Source organism: Mesitornis unicolor, unplaced genomic scaffold (genome assembly GCF_000695765.1).
Source record: "Mesitornis unicolor isolate BGI_N332 unplaced genomic scaffold, ASM69576v1 scaffold1394, whole genome shotgun sequence".
Taxonomy (NCBI): Eukaryota; Metazoa; Chordata; class Aves; order Mesitornithiformes; family Mesitornithidae; genus Mesitornis; species Mesitornis unicolor.
The window spans coordinates 4,516-21,777 of record NW_010177804.1 but is presented as its reverse complement, the minus strand read 5'-3'; the positions used below and the strand labels follow the sequence as shown (position 1 = coordinate 21,777).

The window sequence follows — 17,262 nt, the reverse complement described above, 5'->3', positions numbered from 1 at the left end:
CTGACACAGCATATAAACTTCCTGATATGGAAAATGGAGAATGTGAAGATCTGAAATATAAGGGTATGCATCTTTATGGGGACATTTAAGAAGGTAAGTACATTTAAGTAATAAAAGGCACGGTGCCAAAGCTCTGAATCCGCTGTGTAGATACGCATTCAAAAGTGGTGTCATTAGCTCAGTTTAGCTTAATCCTCCTTCATAATAATACGCTTTAAATTTTACACCTTAAGTTAATCCATCTTAAGTTCCCCGAGTGTCTCCTTACAGGCTTAATTTAATGCCCGGCTCACATTCTGCCTGACCTTTCCCGCAGCCACAGCACCGCGGGCAGGCAGAGTGGCCATGACCAGCCTGTTCCCCTCTGCTGCCGCTCTGCCCAATTTCTGTCTGCTCCTGCAGAGCCTCTTTGGCCGCAGGTACCCTGCGTTAGCTGGTCACAGACTTGCTCACCACATCCCTGCTAGAACCGAACTGGAAGTAGCTGTCCTTTTACACAGGGGCAAGTGATGATGCAAATGGCTTGAGCACCCAGCCAAAGTGGGACTGATGTCCCACATCACCGCAGGATGAGCCACACAACTACAACAGAGACGTAGGATTTGAGCAGTCACACACGGGAAGGAGAGATGCTTTAAGGAAGACGTTTAAGGCAAGGCATCCTAAATACCAAACCAGTCATATATCTCATTAATACCTTTATGGGATCTTCACAGAAACCAAACAGCCACAGCAAAAATTGTGAAATGACAGGCATGGTGCACTGAAACAACTTGTTATCAATTAGGTAACTTAGAGTTTATGCAGTCATAATAAAGTCTAGTATTGTATATCTCCTTGTTTAGGACAGAAACTGCAACTCAATTTACCATAACCAAAAAGAGGAAATTATGCATCAAGGAATATTCACTCACAGACAAAGCTCAGCCCCAACCCCAAACTGATACCATGTTGTATTTACTTTCTCACGGATACTATTCAAAGCCACAGCACAAGACATCTTCCTAAATTAGACAGGGAAGCAAAGAAAGGGAAAGATGTAGTGGGTGTTTTGAAGATTCATCAGCACTCAAGTGGCTTGCTGATAAGCCCGAAAAAAAACAGGCAAAGGCATCCCCTTTCACAACACCTCAGAGGAACAAACATGCAGCTGACAAAGTCCCTTGGCCTCTGCAGCTCAGAAAAGACCAAACATTTGTAGCAAAAGTCTGATGTCAAAGATATTCTTTGTGTTTCGTGATTTTACTTTTTTTCCCCTATTAAAAATGATTCCAATTTTATAATCAAGAGCCTTTCACTTGCTAGACTAAAATCTGTATCTATTTGAAGACTGTCCGTAATTTAAAATTATTACATGAAAGTTCAGAAAGCACATTACACTGTAACAAAAATAAAACAAACAAACAAACAAATGCAACCCAACAAGAAAATCTGCCAAAGGCCTGAAGCTCAAAACCAGTCTGGAAACCTCAGAAGCTGAGGTATGCTTTCCACTGTGCCAGAAAGAGTCAGTTTGAATTTGGCAGAGAGGAGTGAAACATCCCCAGACACCTCTAGGGCAGGGCAGGCAAGCTGTGGATAAAGTGAGAAAAAGACCAGGGACACAGGATCGTAGAGTCCCTTGTTCAGCTGCTCAAACTATCTAATCAGAAAAGTCTTTGGCTTGAATTATCTTACCTACCTTAGCAGGGGTTCACTTGTGTGGAAAAAGTTTTAAAGTTCTTGAGGAAAGAAAAAAACCCAAAATGTATTATTTTAACAGCAATTTACTCTTTCTTGAGAGAGCATTCTACTTCAACAGCTCCTTCAACAGCACTGTGCCCTTGTGGCCAAGAAGGTCAATGGCATCCTGGGGTGTATCAGGAGGGGGGTGGTTAGTAGGGCGAGAGAGGTTCTCCTCCCCCTCTACTCTGCCCTGGTGAGACTGCATCTGGAATATTGTGTCCAGTTCTGGGCCCCTCAGTTCAAGAAGGACAGGGAACTGCTGGAGAGAGTCCAGCGTAGGGCTACAAAGATGATTAAGGGAGTGGAGCATCTCCCTTATGCGGAAAGCTGAGGGAGCTGGGTCTCTTTAGTTTGCAGAAGAGGAGACTGAGGGGAGACCTCATTCATGCTTATAAATATTTAAAGGGTGAGTGTCACGAGGATGGAGCCAGGCTCTTCTCGGTGACAAACAATGACAGGACAAGGGGTAACGGACACAAGCTGGAGCACAGGAGGTTCCACTTAAATTTGAGAAGAAACTTCTTCTCAGTGAGGGTGACAGAGCACTGGACCAGGCTGCCCAGAGAGGTTGTGGAGTCTCCTTCTCTGGAGACATTCAAAACCCGCCTGGACGCCTTCCTGTGCAACTAGGTGTTCCTGCTCTGGCAGGGGGATTGGACTAGATGATGTTTTGAGGTCCCTTCCAATCCCTAACGTTCTGTGATTCTGTGATTCATGAGGAACAGTGGGGACATAATGACATTACGTGGCACAAAAATAAACCTGTTCTTCCAAGTAAAGGGGCAAGCGCTGCACGGCTTTGTGTGTGGTGGCCTTGGGAGACACTGTGCATCATCCTGCTCAGTGGACTGTATCCAGACACCTGTTTCCCATCTTGGAGCCATTATAAATGCAACCAAAGTCAGCAGTGCTGGAGCAGCAGCATCAAGTTATCACACTGATCAAAATTCAAGCCAAAATACATGCAGAATTCAGGCAAAATTCAATCATGACTTTTCATTCAGCACTTATTTCTTATTCAGCACTTTCTAATCTCTGTTCACTCTGCAAGCCACAGCAGAAAGAGACAAAAACATACTGCCTTCAACTTTTAGAGCTTTAGAGTCATCTCTTTTCAGGAAGAAAAAAAACCCAAAAAACCTGTTACCTTGCATCAATGGCAAACGTGGGCATCCAATCCCGGTGAAATTAATGGCAGTTTTGTCAACAAGTTTCTACTGGAGAGAAATTTGGGTCATGTGTGTTTTTCCCTCAGCTTGTCAGTAAGGCACCAGGAAGAAATATCTCACCTTGGGCACCACCAGTGACCTCCTCCTCCTACTGATAAGGCAGCAGATGTTCTCCCTAAGCAGTAAGGGATAGAGAATTCAACTATTACCCTGCAGTTGGTTAAACGGCCATGGATAAATGTAGGCTGGGAATTAGGTGGCTTATCCAGGAAAGTGTTAGCCTAAAGGTACCACAAAGGTGACAGTCTCAGATGACCACCCTGCTGCCTGCACAAGCTACGGTGGATCTCAGCCAGGTTACAACATCACAGCCCCAGCTGCCTGGTCTATTGTGCTGCTGGAAAACACTGCACTCATTCCAGGCCCAGGGAAAACAAACAAACAAACAACAAACATAACAAAAGGGAAGTGCCATTGCCTCAGTGACAGTCTGGGTTTTCAGCATACTCCTACCTTCCCAAGCCATTTCGGCTAATACCACTGAACTGCCTCAAGCAGCTATTGCCCATATACACGCTCCTTCATACAGAGGCAGGCAGGAGCCAGCAGTTATGTTGTAAAGCAGACCTGCAAGACCTGCCACTAAATGTCACCTCAGCTCCTCCTGCTGCTTCCAAGCCCCTCTGCCCTGTCCTACCTGATTTTACCCATGACCGACAGTCAGCATTTCTTCTCTGTCTAGAAGGTGGGGATGAAAACACCCCTGCGGCCTATTAATCTGACACAGTAGTAAGGCCTTGGCATTACCTTCTATTCTGAAAATAAGAGTGTTTTATGGCAAGATTCTCCTGCAGCAGCAGGGAATTGGCTTGAGGGTCCTAGAGATGCCTCCATCTGCTGTGTTCCTGCAGGAACTGGACATGCAACAGGAGAAAGCTGCTTCTTGCAAGGAAGCATGGTATGCAAAAATTACAGATTTCCTGCTCTAAATGTTGCTGAAAGAGAAGTACGTCAGTAATGATCTCCCCCCACCAATCCTGTCACAAGAACATGGAAACCCACCGTTACCAAAGTAAAACATTTGATCCCACAAGCTTCTCTCCTGGTGACGGGGATACTGCAGACTAAGGGGTGTGTAGTTGAAAGCACTGGCACCACAGCAGTGACCTTGGCAGACGCAGCTGCCAAACCCAGGACAAAACAGGGATTAGAATGAGGATGACCAATGCTGAACACTGATGAAAAAGGGTCATTTCACTTTAAACCAGATCTACAGACAGTTGATATTATGTGGGCTTTAGCCATCCAGCCATAAAAACTTCTACAATTTTTACATTGAACTTAAAGGAGTCAATCCTGCAAACTAGTTTTTTCCTAAGAAGTCCTGCTGGTAATCCTAGAGAATACAAACCCAGCTAACCTATACTGAGAAATTAAGAGCTGCTTTAAAGTTTCAGCTAAATGTTCTCCTGTTATATGCCTATCAACGAAGAAACTGGCAACAGCTTGTGCATAATGATTGCCAAGGGAGAGTTTCAGCTCCCAAACAGTAACAGAAAACCTGTGCTAAAATCCAACTTAATAATCACCCAGTTATGTAACCCTAAAATCCCAAGCACATCAAACAGCAAAAAAACCCAAGTATCTGCTGGAATTAACAGTTAATTATGCAGTTAGAACAATGCTGATACCAAATACTCTCTTTTGGTTTGCATTTGCATTCCAAAAGAGATAAATCACAGTTTAAATGAGAAAATACATAATTATGCCTTTACCAAAATGCTTTTTCAATAACACATTCAACAGTAAGTGATGATACTCTATACATGACAATAAATACTCTTTTAAAGTTCATCAGGGAAAGGTATCACCAGTCAGAAAAGGTGCCCATTAGGTATCATTTTATACATCTATTATGCCAGGGCTCATTGTCACTTGCAGTGGTTCATCAGCAAAATCACTGCTGTATTTCACATGCAGTAGCAATTCCCCTCTTGCCCTAAAAATGCCTCAGAAATCAAGACTTTGCTCATGCTGTCATGCAAAGCCTGGCATTTTCTGGAAGTGAACAGAGACATGCTTTTCTCTCAAACCAGCTAAGAGAAACTACTTCCTAATTTGTCTTTTAATCTGAAAGATTAATATTTAACTCTGTGGGGAAAGTAGCAAAAAGAAACACTATGTGTGTGTAAGGCATTTGGAGATGCCACCAAACAGCTCACTGATTTGCAGAAAGATTAAAGCTGCATCACATTCAGACAGACACTTGAAAGGAAAAAACGTCTTCTGTATCTTAGCTCTTCCTACCAAAGAACTGAAAAGAAGTGAAAAGACACCCTCCCAAAAGGCCTGTGAATGTCCCAAAGTCATGCCGAGACAATACTAATAGACTATAATTATGTCAAGTTAAATGGAAAATCATTGGGCAAGTTTTCATGCTAAAGTTATAGAAACTAACAGTTAAACCCTTTTGAACACATCACAGGCTGGAAACCTGCCAGAGCATCCACTGGGCCAACAGATGATCAAGATGAAAAAGAAGTGTTTGAGAAAGTTCAGGCCATCACAGGAAAGTTAAATAAATTTGCATCAGTGCTCTCCATAAAGGAATCCAGGAAGGCTCTGCACCAGTCTCCCTTTTCAGCAAGTCAGTGTGAGAACTAGTTTCAGATTGTAGTGTGAGTAGAAGGAGTTAAGAAAGAAAAAAAAATACAGTGAAATGAATAGTAATAAATCACGAAGACTAGATGGCATTCATCCATGAGCTATAAAATAACTTAAATACGGAATTGTTGACCTACTAACTGTGCTGTGCAGCTTATTGCTTAAATTGCTCTTATAAAAGGTGTGGAAGGTGACAAATGTGACTGATTTCTTAAAATGGGTCTGGCAGTTCGGAGGAAGCACTCAAGAGACCACAGTCTAGGAAGTCTTGTTTCTGTATCTAGCAAAACAATTGAAAGATGACCACTAATAGATAAATAAATGCACTATAATGGAAGAAAGTCAGTGCAGCTTTGGCAAAGAGAGGTCATGTCTCACAAATTTGAAAGAGCACTCCGATGATAGCACAAGGACGCTCTCATCGATACAGGCAACGTCTGCGTGATGGAAATGCTTTGCACATGCCAAGTCTAGCTGCATCCCACGACCATATGGGGTGAGACCTAAGCAAACACCAACCCTGTCCTCCTTCTCTCCTCTGCCCTGGTTTCCACACAAAGGAAACTGGGGCATGCTGCTTGGGTATGGGCTGCAGTAGCGTCTGTCGGTGTGCCAGCATGGGTAATTACTGGTCTAGGACCTCCTGCACACTGTGTTTCGCATCAGGAAGTTTGCGGGAATGCAATCGCGGCAAAGTTGGATTTTAAAGCTATTAAAAAGATCTCCTGAAAGCTCTTAAAGAGAGCTTAGGGATAAGGAGGAGGGCTCTTCATGGATTATTACCAGCTTAAAAATAGTAGGAGACCAAGGGTAATAATAAATGGACATCTCTCACAAGTAATGGAGGTTACCAGGGAAGTCTCACAGAGACTGCACCGGGGCCTGTGCTGAAAACTGTACTCATACATCTTCTGAAAAAAATCAGACCTGTGGAAGTGACAGAGCTTGCTGATGACTCCAGACAATGAAATCAAGAGCTGCCTGTGAAAAACTGCTGAAAAATCTTGCAAAACTGCATGGTTGGCTGACAAAACGGAAGGTGAAAATCACTAATTGCAAGACAATGCAGACAGTATAATCATCTTTCACCACACAAACAAAATAATTGGCTCTAAATTAACAAACATCATACAAAAAAGAGACCTAAGTGTAATTTGGAACAGGGTTTTTTTTGCTTCTGTCTTTTGGAAATGCTTGCTCGGCATTTACTAATGGTCCAAAAAAAGCAAAGGGTGAGAGAAGAAGAGTTGAGAGCAAGACAGAAATCATAATTTTGCTACTGCATAAATCCACTGTGAATACAAAGTGTCAGTCTGGTCTCCTTCAAAATGAATACAATGTGCTAGCAAAAGCACTGAGGGAGGAGATGAGGATGGCCAGGAGTAGCAAACAACTGATATACAAGGGGAGATTAAACTGACTAGTTGAGTCTTCAGCTGATAGAAGAAACAACGGGACTTGACAGATCTAGAAGTGATAAATGGCATACACAGGATGAAAAGGAATATATCCACTATTACTACAAACACAAGAATGAAGTGGCACTTGATTAAATTATCAGCTACCTGCTTCAGAAGCATCTCCAACAAACAAATATGCATAATTAAATTGCAAAAGCGACTGCTGCAGAACATTTTAGATGTCAAGATTATAAATGTATTCGAAAAGGTATTAGGCAAATTCACAGAAGAAAGAGAAGGGTTTTAAGCAAATTTTCTGAATGCAATCTCCTGTTCCAAAAGTACCTAAATCACTGACCACTGGAACAGGCAAATGAAGAAATAGAATTTTACCCATGTCCTGATCCTATGCTTTCTTTGCAACCAGCCAGTTTAAAAGATGAGAAACTGTGCTAGATGGACCTTTCTTCTGAGAGTTTTCACATTCCTATGGATCTCCTTAGAACTCCTTTATCTCCTGTTTTTCTTTACAGTTTCACAGTTTATAAATAGAACACCCTAGAAATTTAAGAAGTATTTGGATAAAGGCATTAAAAGGCAGAGTCTTTAGAAAGTTATGCAAGGAAGTTGAATCTATTGCTTTGACCAGCCATTGATCTGTTTACAAAGAAAACACAAAATAAGACTTTAAAAAACTAGCTAAAAATATTACATCTATTACAAAGAGTGGTTCTTAAAAATTTTCTTTTGTGTCTGCACTGTTTTCAGGTGGGTATGTAAGAAAATACTTTCATATACTTCTCTTGATAAGAACTGAGTTGCACTTTACACAACAGTAAAGAATAGTAGCGACATACATAAAAATTTTACTGACAAAGATAGCCACTTCTTACTGCACTGACAGCGTAGATCGTATGAATGCAGTTACTCCTCTTCAAAATAATATACGCAAGTAAAAATTATGCAGAGAGGAATATAAAGGAGTGCTTGCTGACCTTTTAACAAGATCAGCAATCACATACACGATTTATTAGCAACGAATGAACATTGACAACTCTTATCAACAATCACTGTGGCAATACTAATTAAAAATGAGGGATTTGAAAACTGCCAGATGAAAGAGACAACAAAAATGTACCTAAATTCAGACACTGCAGGATTAACAGATTGCAAATGAAACCAAAATCAGTACCACAAGGGTTAACAGCCATCATCCTGTAATATATAAAAGAGGGGGGGGAAAGTAGTCTTTTAAAAAAGAAAAGAAGTTACTTATTGGCTTTATTACCACGCACAGATGATCTAAGTAGTCATCCCTGCCCTGGAGGTATATAAAGTTAAAAAATATCTGCTGTTCTTAAATATTCAGCTTACTTTATTACATTTCTCTTCCTGCTGTTACTATAGAAATTAGAACACCAGAAAGACTTACAGGCTTCGACACGGTACGGGCACAGAGAAGCAGCTGCATCCTTGTACTGCCTTATGCAACATCAAACCTTAATGGTCCCAGTTTCCATAAGTATATTAGGAGAGGATATTAGGAATGTAATGAAAAGAAAATGAACATGCTATTTACTAATAAAATACACATAATAAATGCAGATTTTAAAAAAAATCTCTAGCTATTCAGCTGAGCTACATCTTAATTTAATGACTTTCCTCAAGGTTATAAAATCCTCTGCCCATTCACATGCCATGACAACATTAGCACAGAAAAGTCACAAAAATCCCCATGTTCTGAAGCTGTTTTTCTGCCTCTCTTACCTCATTTGCTCTACATCAACTTTCTCATCTGAAAAATGTATTCTCTATTTTTCCTCTATTGCCAATATTAACCTTCAAACTTGGGGGAATTACCAAAAGCACAGAATAAAAGATCCTTGCAATACTACATTTTTATTTTACTGAAAGTTAAATCTTGCACTTCAATGGAAGGATTTATATTAATTTGTAGTAACCTTTCTTAGTTTATTAAACTACATTACATGCATAGTATTATTGGGTTAATTAAAAATATCTGGAGTAGATGATTCAATTTCATAATGAAAAAGCCTTCCATATTGCGCTATAAACTAGGAGAGGGGCCAGTAGCGTCAAAACTGCCGACAATGGCAATAAGAAAAGGACAGCCACTTCTTAGTTCAAAATCCATAGCCAGAAGCTTCTCCGTATCAGTTAAAAGCACCAACAAATACATTAATATGTATATTCTCCTCTTAATGTACTGTACATAATATTCAATAAACTGCAGCCTCTACAGAAATATTTTTATGGTAAGGATTGAGCTGCAAATGACATAATATATGACTTAATACAATAATTTCAGATACGGAAAAAAGACATTGCTGATCTAAATGCTTGTGAAAACTGTCTCCAGTTTTTAGACTTGGTTTTTCAATTTCACTTTAATAATTCTCAGTACCTTGTGCAATGCATGGTGCTGTTTTTAACAGGCAAACTCTCATGTCCTTGAACAGGGTAAAAACCTCTGTAAAAATCCAATAACAGTTAGAAGAAAGTACAACAGCCAGGAAATTCAGAACCCGCACACTTACACACCTATGATTTACTCTTGAAGTTGCAGATGACAAATCAAGAAAAAATCAAAGGAGCAAGAAAAACACAGAGCACATTAGTCATTCCATGCATTTACAGAATACTACTGAAATATTGATGCTGTCCTTTAATGCACTCAAGTGTCTCAATACGGTGTCTCAATATTACTGAACTCTTTCAGTATTCCACACCATTGCTGTTTTACAGATAGATAAGGCTGGAATAGTAAATAAGATTATTTGGGTAAATTTCCTGAAAATAGCAAACAATTTTGGAATTTGAGTCTCTTCTTCAGAAGTCCCCAAGGATTCAGAAGTCTATAAAGAGACCATGTAAATCCTAAAATAAAAAGAAAAAATCAAGACCTGTAGGGAACTCCAGCATCAGGCTGGCCCTCTGGTTTGTTTACGCCAGCAGAAACCAACTTGTGCCAAAGAGGATGCACGGTCTGATTTTCTATATTTGTCAGCAATGCTATCAGCCTAGCTTTTGCCCTATGAAGAGATGAAAAGCCACCATCTTCCATCCTCAGGGGAAGGGGTGGATAAGCAGGGCGGCTTGCCATGAGGGATGCAGTTTCTGGCCTCCAGCTGGGAGGAATGTGTGTGATGGGAGCACAAGCCATGGCCCTGAAGGCAGCTCACATCCCCACATCCCACTGCTCCCGCTGGCTTCCCATGCTGGGGGAACAAGGATCCCTGTCGTGCCATGTTTTGGCTCCTGCCAGGTTTCTGTTGGCAGCGCTGCACCCGTAAATGGTTTTTATCCCTTCCTGAGCCTCTGAAAGGTTGCCAGCCGATGCCCTGTCTTAATGTATGGGTGGAAGCAGATACCTGGGAAGCTGCCACCACTAACCAGTGGGAAAGCAACTGCCCGAGCCCGTCACAGAAACTTCGGCAACAAGGAGCATCCCTTACTTTCCTCTGGGATTAAAGGAATCTGAATTCTGCACTCCAAACACAAACTCCTACTGCTGAAAGATTCAGATCAGATTTCTTCTAGGACCTAAACCTCTCTTCAAAAACATCAGGCACTTTTCATTCAAAAGGACACAGTCAGAGAAAGTAATTTCAGCAATTAGTTCAATTATTTATCCTGTAAAGGATAGACCAAGGCAATTTGAAACTAACTTCCCTACCTTCTGGGACAGTGACTTAAAAATCAAGTTTTAGGCTGTTTCTTGTAGCAAACGGTTCATTTTGCATACCTTCAGAGAGCATCCCTGAAAATAAGATAGCATTAAAAAACACTGTATTTTGCTACATCCCTTGCTTTGTTCTTGCACCCATTTCAAGAAGGACCACTTGGTTTCCTGCTTTCATTTGTGTATAATTTTACCAATTTAATGCTCTGGACTTAAATTGTTCATGCATATGCTTGCCTCAGGTTGAATTAGATTAGAAAATTTTAGCTGAAGTCTTTGGTTAAGTCTTGAGAGAAATTTTCTCCTTCCCTTGAGTTAAATATTAACAACAGCCCTTTTTTTCTGTGGGATTTTTGTTACTTTGCAGTAAGAATCTGAAATGCCTCAGAGCTTAGGTCTTGAATCAGGGATGTCTTTTGCCATGTCTTAAGGAAATCTTCCCCATTAATATCTCTCTGTTCTACCAAATCCCTAGATCCGTTTAAGGTAAGGCTTTCTCGTCTGCAACAAATGAAGCAAAAATCCGACGGTCTCTTGCTACATAATCCTGTATCATCCCTATAACTCATGCAACCTGATCAATACAAAAAGGAAGGAGGCGCATGGGAAAATACTATGGGGTAGCATAACTTAGAGGTTTGGTGATGGATGCAGCCTTTAAAGCACAAACACGAAGAGCTCAAACTATTATTGCACAGGCAACCTTAATATTGGAATTTAGAAATTTCTCAAATTTGAGCTTGCGGCCTTAAGAACATTATTGCAACATAATTCGACTCTTATTATATATGCAACAATTGTACTTTAAGAGTGTTTACCTGTTACAGGAATTATGTGGTGTCACATATATGACAGTCTTTTAAAGATTTACTATGAATTAAAACTAAAGCTATATATAGAGAATATTAGTTCTGATTACAACTACGATGCTACAAAAGAAATTGATTAAACCAAAATGCATACTGTAACTTACACACACTATAAAACACATTGGTCTGGTTTAGGCTGTTTTTAGGCATTTCTGTAACAGGCTGAGTGGCCATTTTCTTATCCCTCAATTCACATCTTCACATTTCCTTAAGCCCAATTAAAGCAATGGAATATACACATGTTCCATAAAGACAAACAGTACTCTTAATTAGGTATGCAACATGACTAAATGAAGGTGGAAAAATATTTCCAGTCTTTCATAAGCTTAAAAGGAAATCAAACCACATACTACTAGGGAGGCATTTTGCACTGTATTTCTACAATCAAAGGTATATTTAACTGATATTAACAATTAAGATCCTCATTTGTTATTGGTCTTGTTTATAGGCCATCAAAATAAGAAAGAAAACAAGATCACATATCATGGCCTTCCAGAAACATTACGACTTCCTTTTAATCACAGTAGTTAAGAGTAAACGGAAAACTAATTTAATGTAAAACAAAGCAACATAATTCTGCTAATGTCAAACTCTACTTTCACTCTTTTTTAACTGTTCATTGAAGAAAATGCTGAACCCTCTGGGGCACAAAGTGCCATGCTACTGGCAAGAGACCCTCCTAATTACTTCTTGCATAGAGACAGGAAATGACCTATCCAGACACAATATGAAGAAATACCAAGAAAATCTTGGCCAGGTGATAACGGGAACATAATTTCATAACAGCAGAAGCAAAACTAGTTTTAAAGCATCTCCCTTTCATTCTGTATCAACTAATACATGCCCTAAAATGCCAAGGGCAGTAAAACACTCAAAAAGTTGCACCAAATGAACCTCAGCGAGGTCTGGTAAACCTCATAGAACAGAAATGAAGGCCCATGCTTGTACCTACAACACCGCATTTCCAAGTTCACGGTACTCAAAAAGTGAAGGAAAGACCAACCTTCAGAAATCCCAGAGCAAAGCTTCAAATCAGTATATTTTCACAAACAGGAATATGTATTATGTTTTGTGCTTATCTGTATGCTTTCTACACAAAACTGTATTGGCCAACTTGTGCAATTCCAGTAATTCATGTCTGACCTTATCTTGAAATTGAGAAAATTGCTACATCTCTTGAACTTGGAATCACAAAATAATTTAGACTGGGAGGTACCTCTGCAGGTCTCAAGTCCAAATCCCTGCTCACAGCAGGGCTAAAGTTGGAGCAGTCTGCTCAGAGCTTTGCCCAGTCAAAGCCTGGACACCTTCAAAGTCGGAGACTCCAGAGTCTCTCTTTGGGCATCTCCTTTGCTATTTCACTGTCTCATTATGAATTTCTTCTCCTACTGCCCAGAAGGCAGTTTGTTATGCTAGACTCGTGATCACAGCCTCTTGTCCTTCCACTGGGCACCTCCAAGAAGAGTCTGACTTCATCTTTTCTACAAGAACTTGCCAGGAAGCTAAAGGCTGCAACTAAATCCCCACTGGGCCCAGTATTGTCTTCTCCTGGCTGCACAAGCCCGTCTCCCTCGCTGACCTAGCCAGCCCCCAGCCACCTTGGCCAACCTCCACAAAGCTCTCTGCAATTTCTCAATGATATTCCTGTGCCGAGGAGCCCAGAACTCAGACTCCAGAATCAGTCTCATAACTACTGCCCTGAGCAGAAATGCAAGAAACTTGAAACAAACGTCTCCCACAATCCCTATAGAGTATGAAAAAAGAGCAAAATGAGAAAAACTTTCTCATCCCAGTAATGTGTCCATTATCGATCTGGAATAAGCCCTGAACTCCTACCCTTTTACCTCCAAGGATATTGCTTGCATTGATTAAATACTTCCAAAGCCCCTGTCCCACATCTCAGGTCGACACAGCTCTTGGTAATTTATTTTCCTTCTCTTTTGAAACACATGCCTTCTGCTAGCTCTGCAATGAGCATATTGTTAAATATGTAGGAGACCAGATCACTATCTTTCATACATAACTGTTTTGGAATATCTTTATTTTGCATTCCATGAGGTTGCAGTCCTTTTCCTGACTGGATCCTAAGTTTAACCCTAGTATAATTCTGCAGGCACCTACCTTCAAGGCTTGCAACATAAAAATCAGAATTGATCTCGATTTCTGGAAGCCACTTCTAGCTGCAGTATCAAGAGTGCTACCAATGCACATATACTTTTATTTGCAAGTGGGATTGATTTCCCCGTCCAATAAATTTTGACTTCCCAACTGACTTTCTTCAGATGAGGGAAACCTGCCTCTGTGTTTGAACATTTAGTCCACGTTTCCCTAGGAGAACTAAACTCTTCAAAGTTCACATTGTCACCCAGCTTTAGCTACAAATACTTTTTCTTTGAAGATTCTCTAATGTCCAAGTCACAGTGGAGGTGCTTTCAACAAGGGAAATGGCTGACAGTACAGTTTCAACCACATGCAGTGAATCACCAGTTTCTACTCTTACAAAAAAACCTCAAACAAAAGGATCCTCCTCTGATATTGCTCACTTCTTTGGGATCAGATCTCATATGCATTAATTATTTAGGAATTCCTAAATCAAAGAAAGACTATTAGGATGGACAGCAGCAAAGTATCTTCTCCAAGAAAAACATTTCAGAACATTTCAGGAGATTGAGCAGCAAGTTATTTTTTGTTCATTCTTTTCCTGTTTTGGTGGTTTGGTTTGGTTTTTTTTTTTCCTTTAAGAGCACCCATACCATATTGATGATGTTTCATTTTTACCTCTAGAAAAAAAACCAGAAACCTACTGGGATGAGTATAAGACATGACCCCAGTTTGACCACCTGTGTATTCACTTAAATTCTTACTTTACTGTCTTGGAATAAACACTAGGCGAATGGAACAGAAATTAAATTACACTCATCAAAAGCAAAGCACTAAAACCACAAACTTAAAATATGAAGGAACACACAAACTCAGAAGGAATGGTTCCTTGGTTCAGCCTTCTTTTTGTCTGAATGCATCATAAAAGTTATGTTTCCTTACTGAAAAAACATTTTTGGCTTTTTTTATGATTGCAAAGAAGGGTAATTAAGACTGTCGAGAAAACATATTGAACAGCTGTACATTGTTAACAAAAGCATCATTATATAACTGCTCTGAAAATAACTGGCAATTTAAACATTCACATTTCCTAGAAGTTAGATATTTTTCCAAGCTCCAGTAGATACCAATAGAAAGGGTTTTTTTCTATAAATCTTGGTCATATATCAGTAATATTTCAAGCCAGCAGGGTGGTCCTAGCTTGAGAACACATCCACATACATAAGAAAAAGTGGATGGCAGTATCAAAGCTTCGCCAACTGAAGACAGAATCACTGAAAAAAAAAATAAGCTACTTTTTAGGATGGAGTTAGCTAAAATATCCTTAAACTTCAACTATGCCTAAAACCAAATAAAGACAGAGTCATCCTTCCAGCTTGCACTGAAAAAGACCGTTAAGGAATACTTACTCATCGAAGATGAGGTCTGGAGCAAAATAGAGGAACTGGCTGTTTGTATGCTTGTATGATCTCCAACTCAAGGCAAATGATGACAGACACATCCATGAATACTGAATTAAAGTAATTTGGTCCTCGAGAGGCAAGTTTCTAAATCCTAGAGATCAAACCAGAAAATATCCATGAATTATATTGTGCTTTACAAGGGTTGGGCAAACCAGTGCTGAATACATCACATTATTTTTCTAGTATTAACAAACAAGAGCAACACTCCCACAAAGAATAATTCTGAAAAAACAAAGTCATAATTTTTCACTCCAGTGACAAAACATGTTTTCTTCTTAAGAGGCTATTATTCAAAATGAAAGCTTTTAAAATATCCATCACAGACATAAGAAAGAAACATTACATAAATCAAAAACCCAACAATCTTCTCTCAGATGTTCATTTCACACCCTCCTGTGAGGGTTTTCAACACGGCCCACAGATTAAAGATGCAATTTGTCAGGCACATAGTTCATTAAGCTAAAAGAAAGACTGAACAGAAATTTCACCAAATGCCTTGTGGTCCTACCTGGAAGTATTTTTGCCCACTTCACCACCTGAATCATCTGCTTGCCTGCCAGGCGGTTTAAGGTGGAAAGCAGGTACTCTGCTGTGTCTGGCTTTGAGCTGTCGTATCCTGCGTACACAATCTCCGGTTCAATGCTTTCAAGGATCTTAACAGGAGAGGGAGTAAGTGCTGGTGAGATAGCAGACATATGGGGAACAAGTGCTGTGTTTACAGAGGGCTCAGTCACGGGTGCGATGTACGTCGTCCCTTCCTCAGGGCTCTGGGGTGGTGGCTGCTGCCGCTGCTGTGGCTGCTCCTCATGCATCCCTTTCAATTTCCCCAACTTTTTGGACTTACGGGCTGTGAAGATAAGAAGCACAAGACTCAAGTTAGTACGGAAAGCCGGCGTAACCCTGGCTTTACATACAATGAACGTAGAAGTATCTTCTCAAAGTTGTCAAGTGAAACAGAAGCAGAAATCACCAGAACCTCAAGAAATCCCTCACTCCGTGCAGCATCGTTAGACTGGAAGAAGGACCAAAGGACACATAAGCTCCTTTACTGTTATGTTTTCAGAAGTGACAGAATGTCCAGTATTTGTCTCCGTACAGACATGCATAAAACCATCCTAGCTACTGTGGTTGGTACAGATTAAAAATTTCAGAAGTTTATTTCCTTTGTAGCTTAAATGAATCACAACCTACAATTCACGTTCTCCATTGCAATTGATAATCAAAAGGAGTCTCCCCAGCAATGCCAAAAATTAGCCGACCCAGAGCCTTCCTCAGCTTTTGAGTCCTAGTGCCCACCCTGGCTGCACTTCAACTTGAAATGCAGTCAATCCATTCTGAACAGCATAAGCTAGTCAAACCCTTTTGCTTTTGCTGCTTTGACACTTCCATAACAGCTTCAGTCCCCTTCTCTTGAGTGGTTCTGAAATAACGCTAAAAATATTTACTCAGTTAAAGAAAAAACATTGAGCCTTGCGTAACGTCCTTCTCACTGCTATCAACATTTCTCTAATGATTTGTCCTCCCTTTTTTCCCCCCCTTTTCTTTCTTTCTTTAATGCTACCCTTCCTACTTTTCTTTACCAAGTATTCTTAGTAGACAGCAACACTAGTGTGCTTCAGCTCTTTGCAGAGATGCCAGCTGTTGCTCTGTGTGTTGCCTTCCCAACTTTGCCACGTGAAGCACAGATACGTCAGCAGGCAGAAAGCCCTGCTCATGCCCCAGCAAAATGATCTTGCAGCATGAGAAAAGAATGGCAAATAAAAAGCAAGACAATGAAGTTTAAAAAAAACCAAACACCCAAAGAACCCAAGCCAAAAGCCCATCACTCCTCTTTTCACAATAGGATAACGTAATTAAAAATAATCTCTAAAATCAATAAATAATGCACTAAATGTAGATGTTTGCATCTCTTTCAGAGTAACTTTTCTCAAATACAGTCTTTCTTGTCTATCTGTACACAGCTAAAACTCTTGTCTGGACTTTTATCTTCCTGTCTCGAGTATTGCAACATGCCTTTTACTGACATCAGTATATATAAGTCTATTTCTCTCCTACTTAGACCACTACTGCAAACACCCATCTTAGTCCATGCCCTGTCCCAAGTCTCGAGTTTTTTCCCATCATCAATTCCCCTCTGTATCTTTCCTCAGATACCATGCCTTTTCTGCA

At 40.3% G+C, this 17,262-nt stretch overlaps 1 protein-coding gene across 1 annotated transcript in view; it reads right to left on the bottom strand.

The window, feature by feature from the left end:
* LOC104538853 (mineralocorticoid receptor-like) overlaps positions 1–15,935 on the bottom strand; it is a 36,907-nt gene extending 20,972 nt beyond the window's left edge. The window contains exons 1-2 of the mRNA XM_010182209.1: positions 15,602–15,935; positions 15,040–15,184 (exon numbers count right to left, since the gene is read on the bottom strand). Coding sequence (XP_010180511.1) covers positions 15,040–15,184; positions 15,602–15,905 — 449 coding nt within the window. The 5' untranslated portion in view covers positions 15,906–15,935. The remainder of the gene's footprint in view (positions 1–15,039; positions 15,185–15,601) is intronic.
* Positions 15,936–17,262: the final 1,327 nt, after the last annotated feature.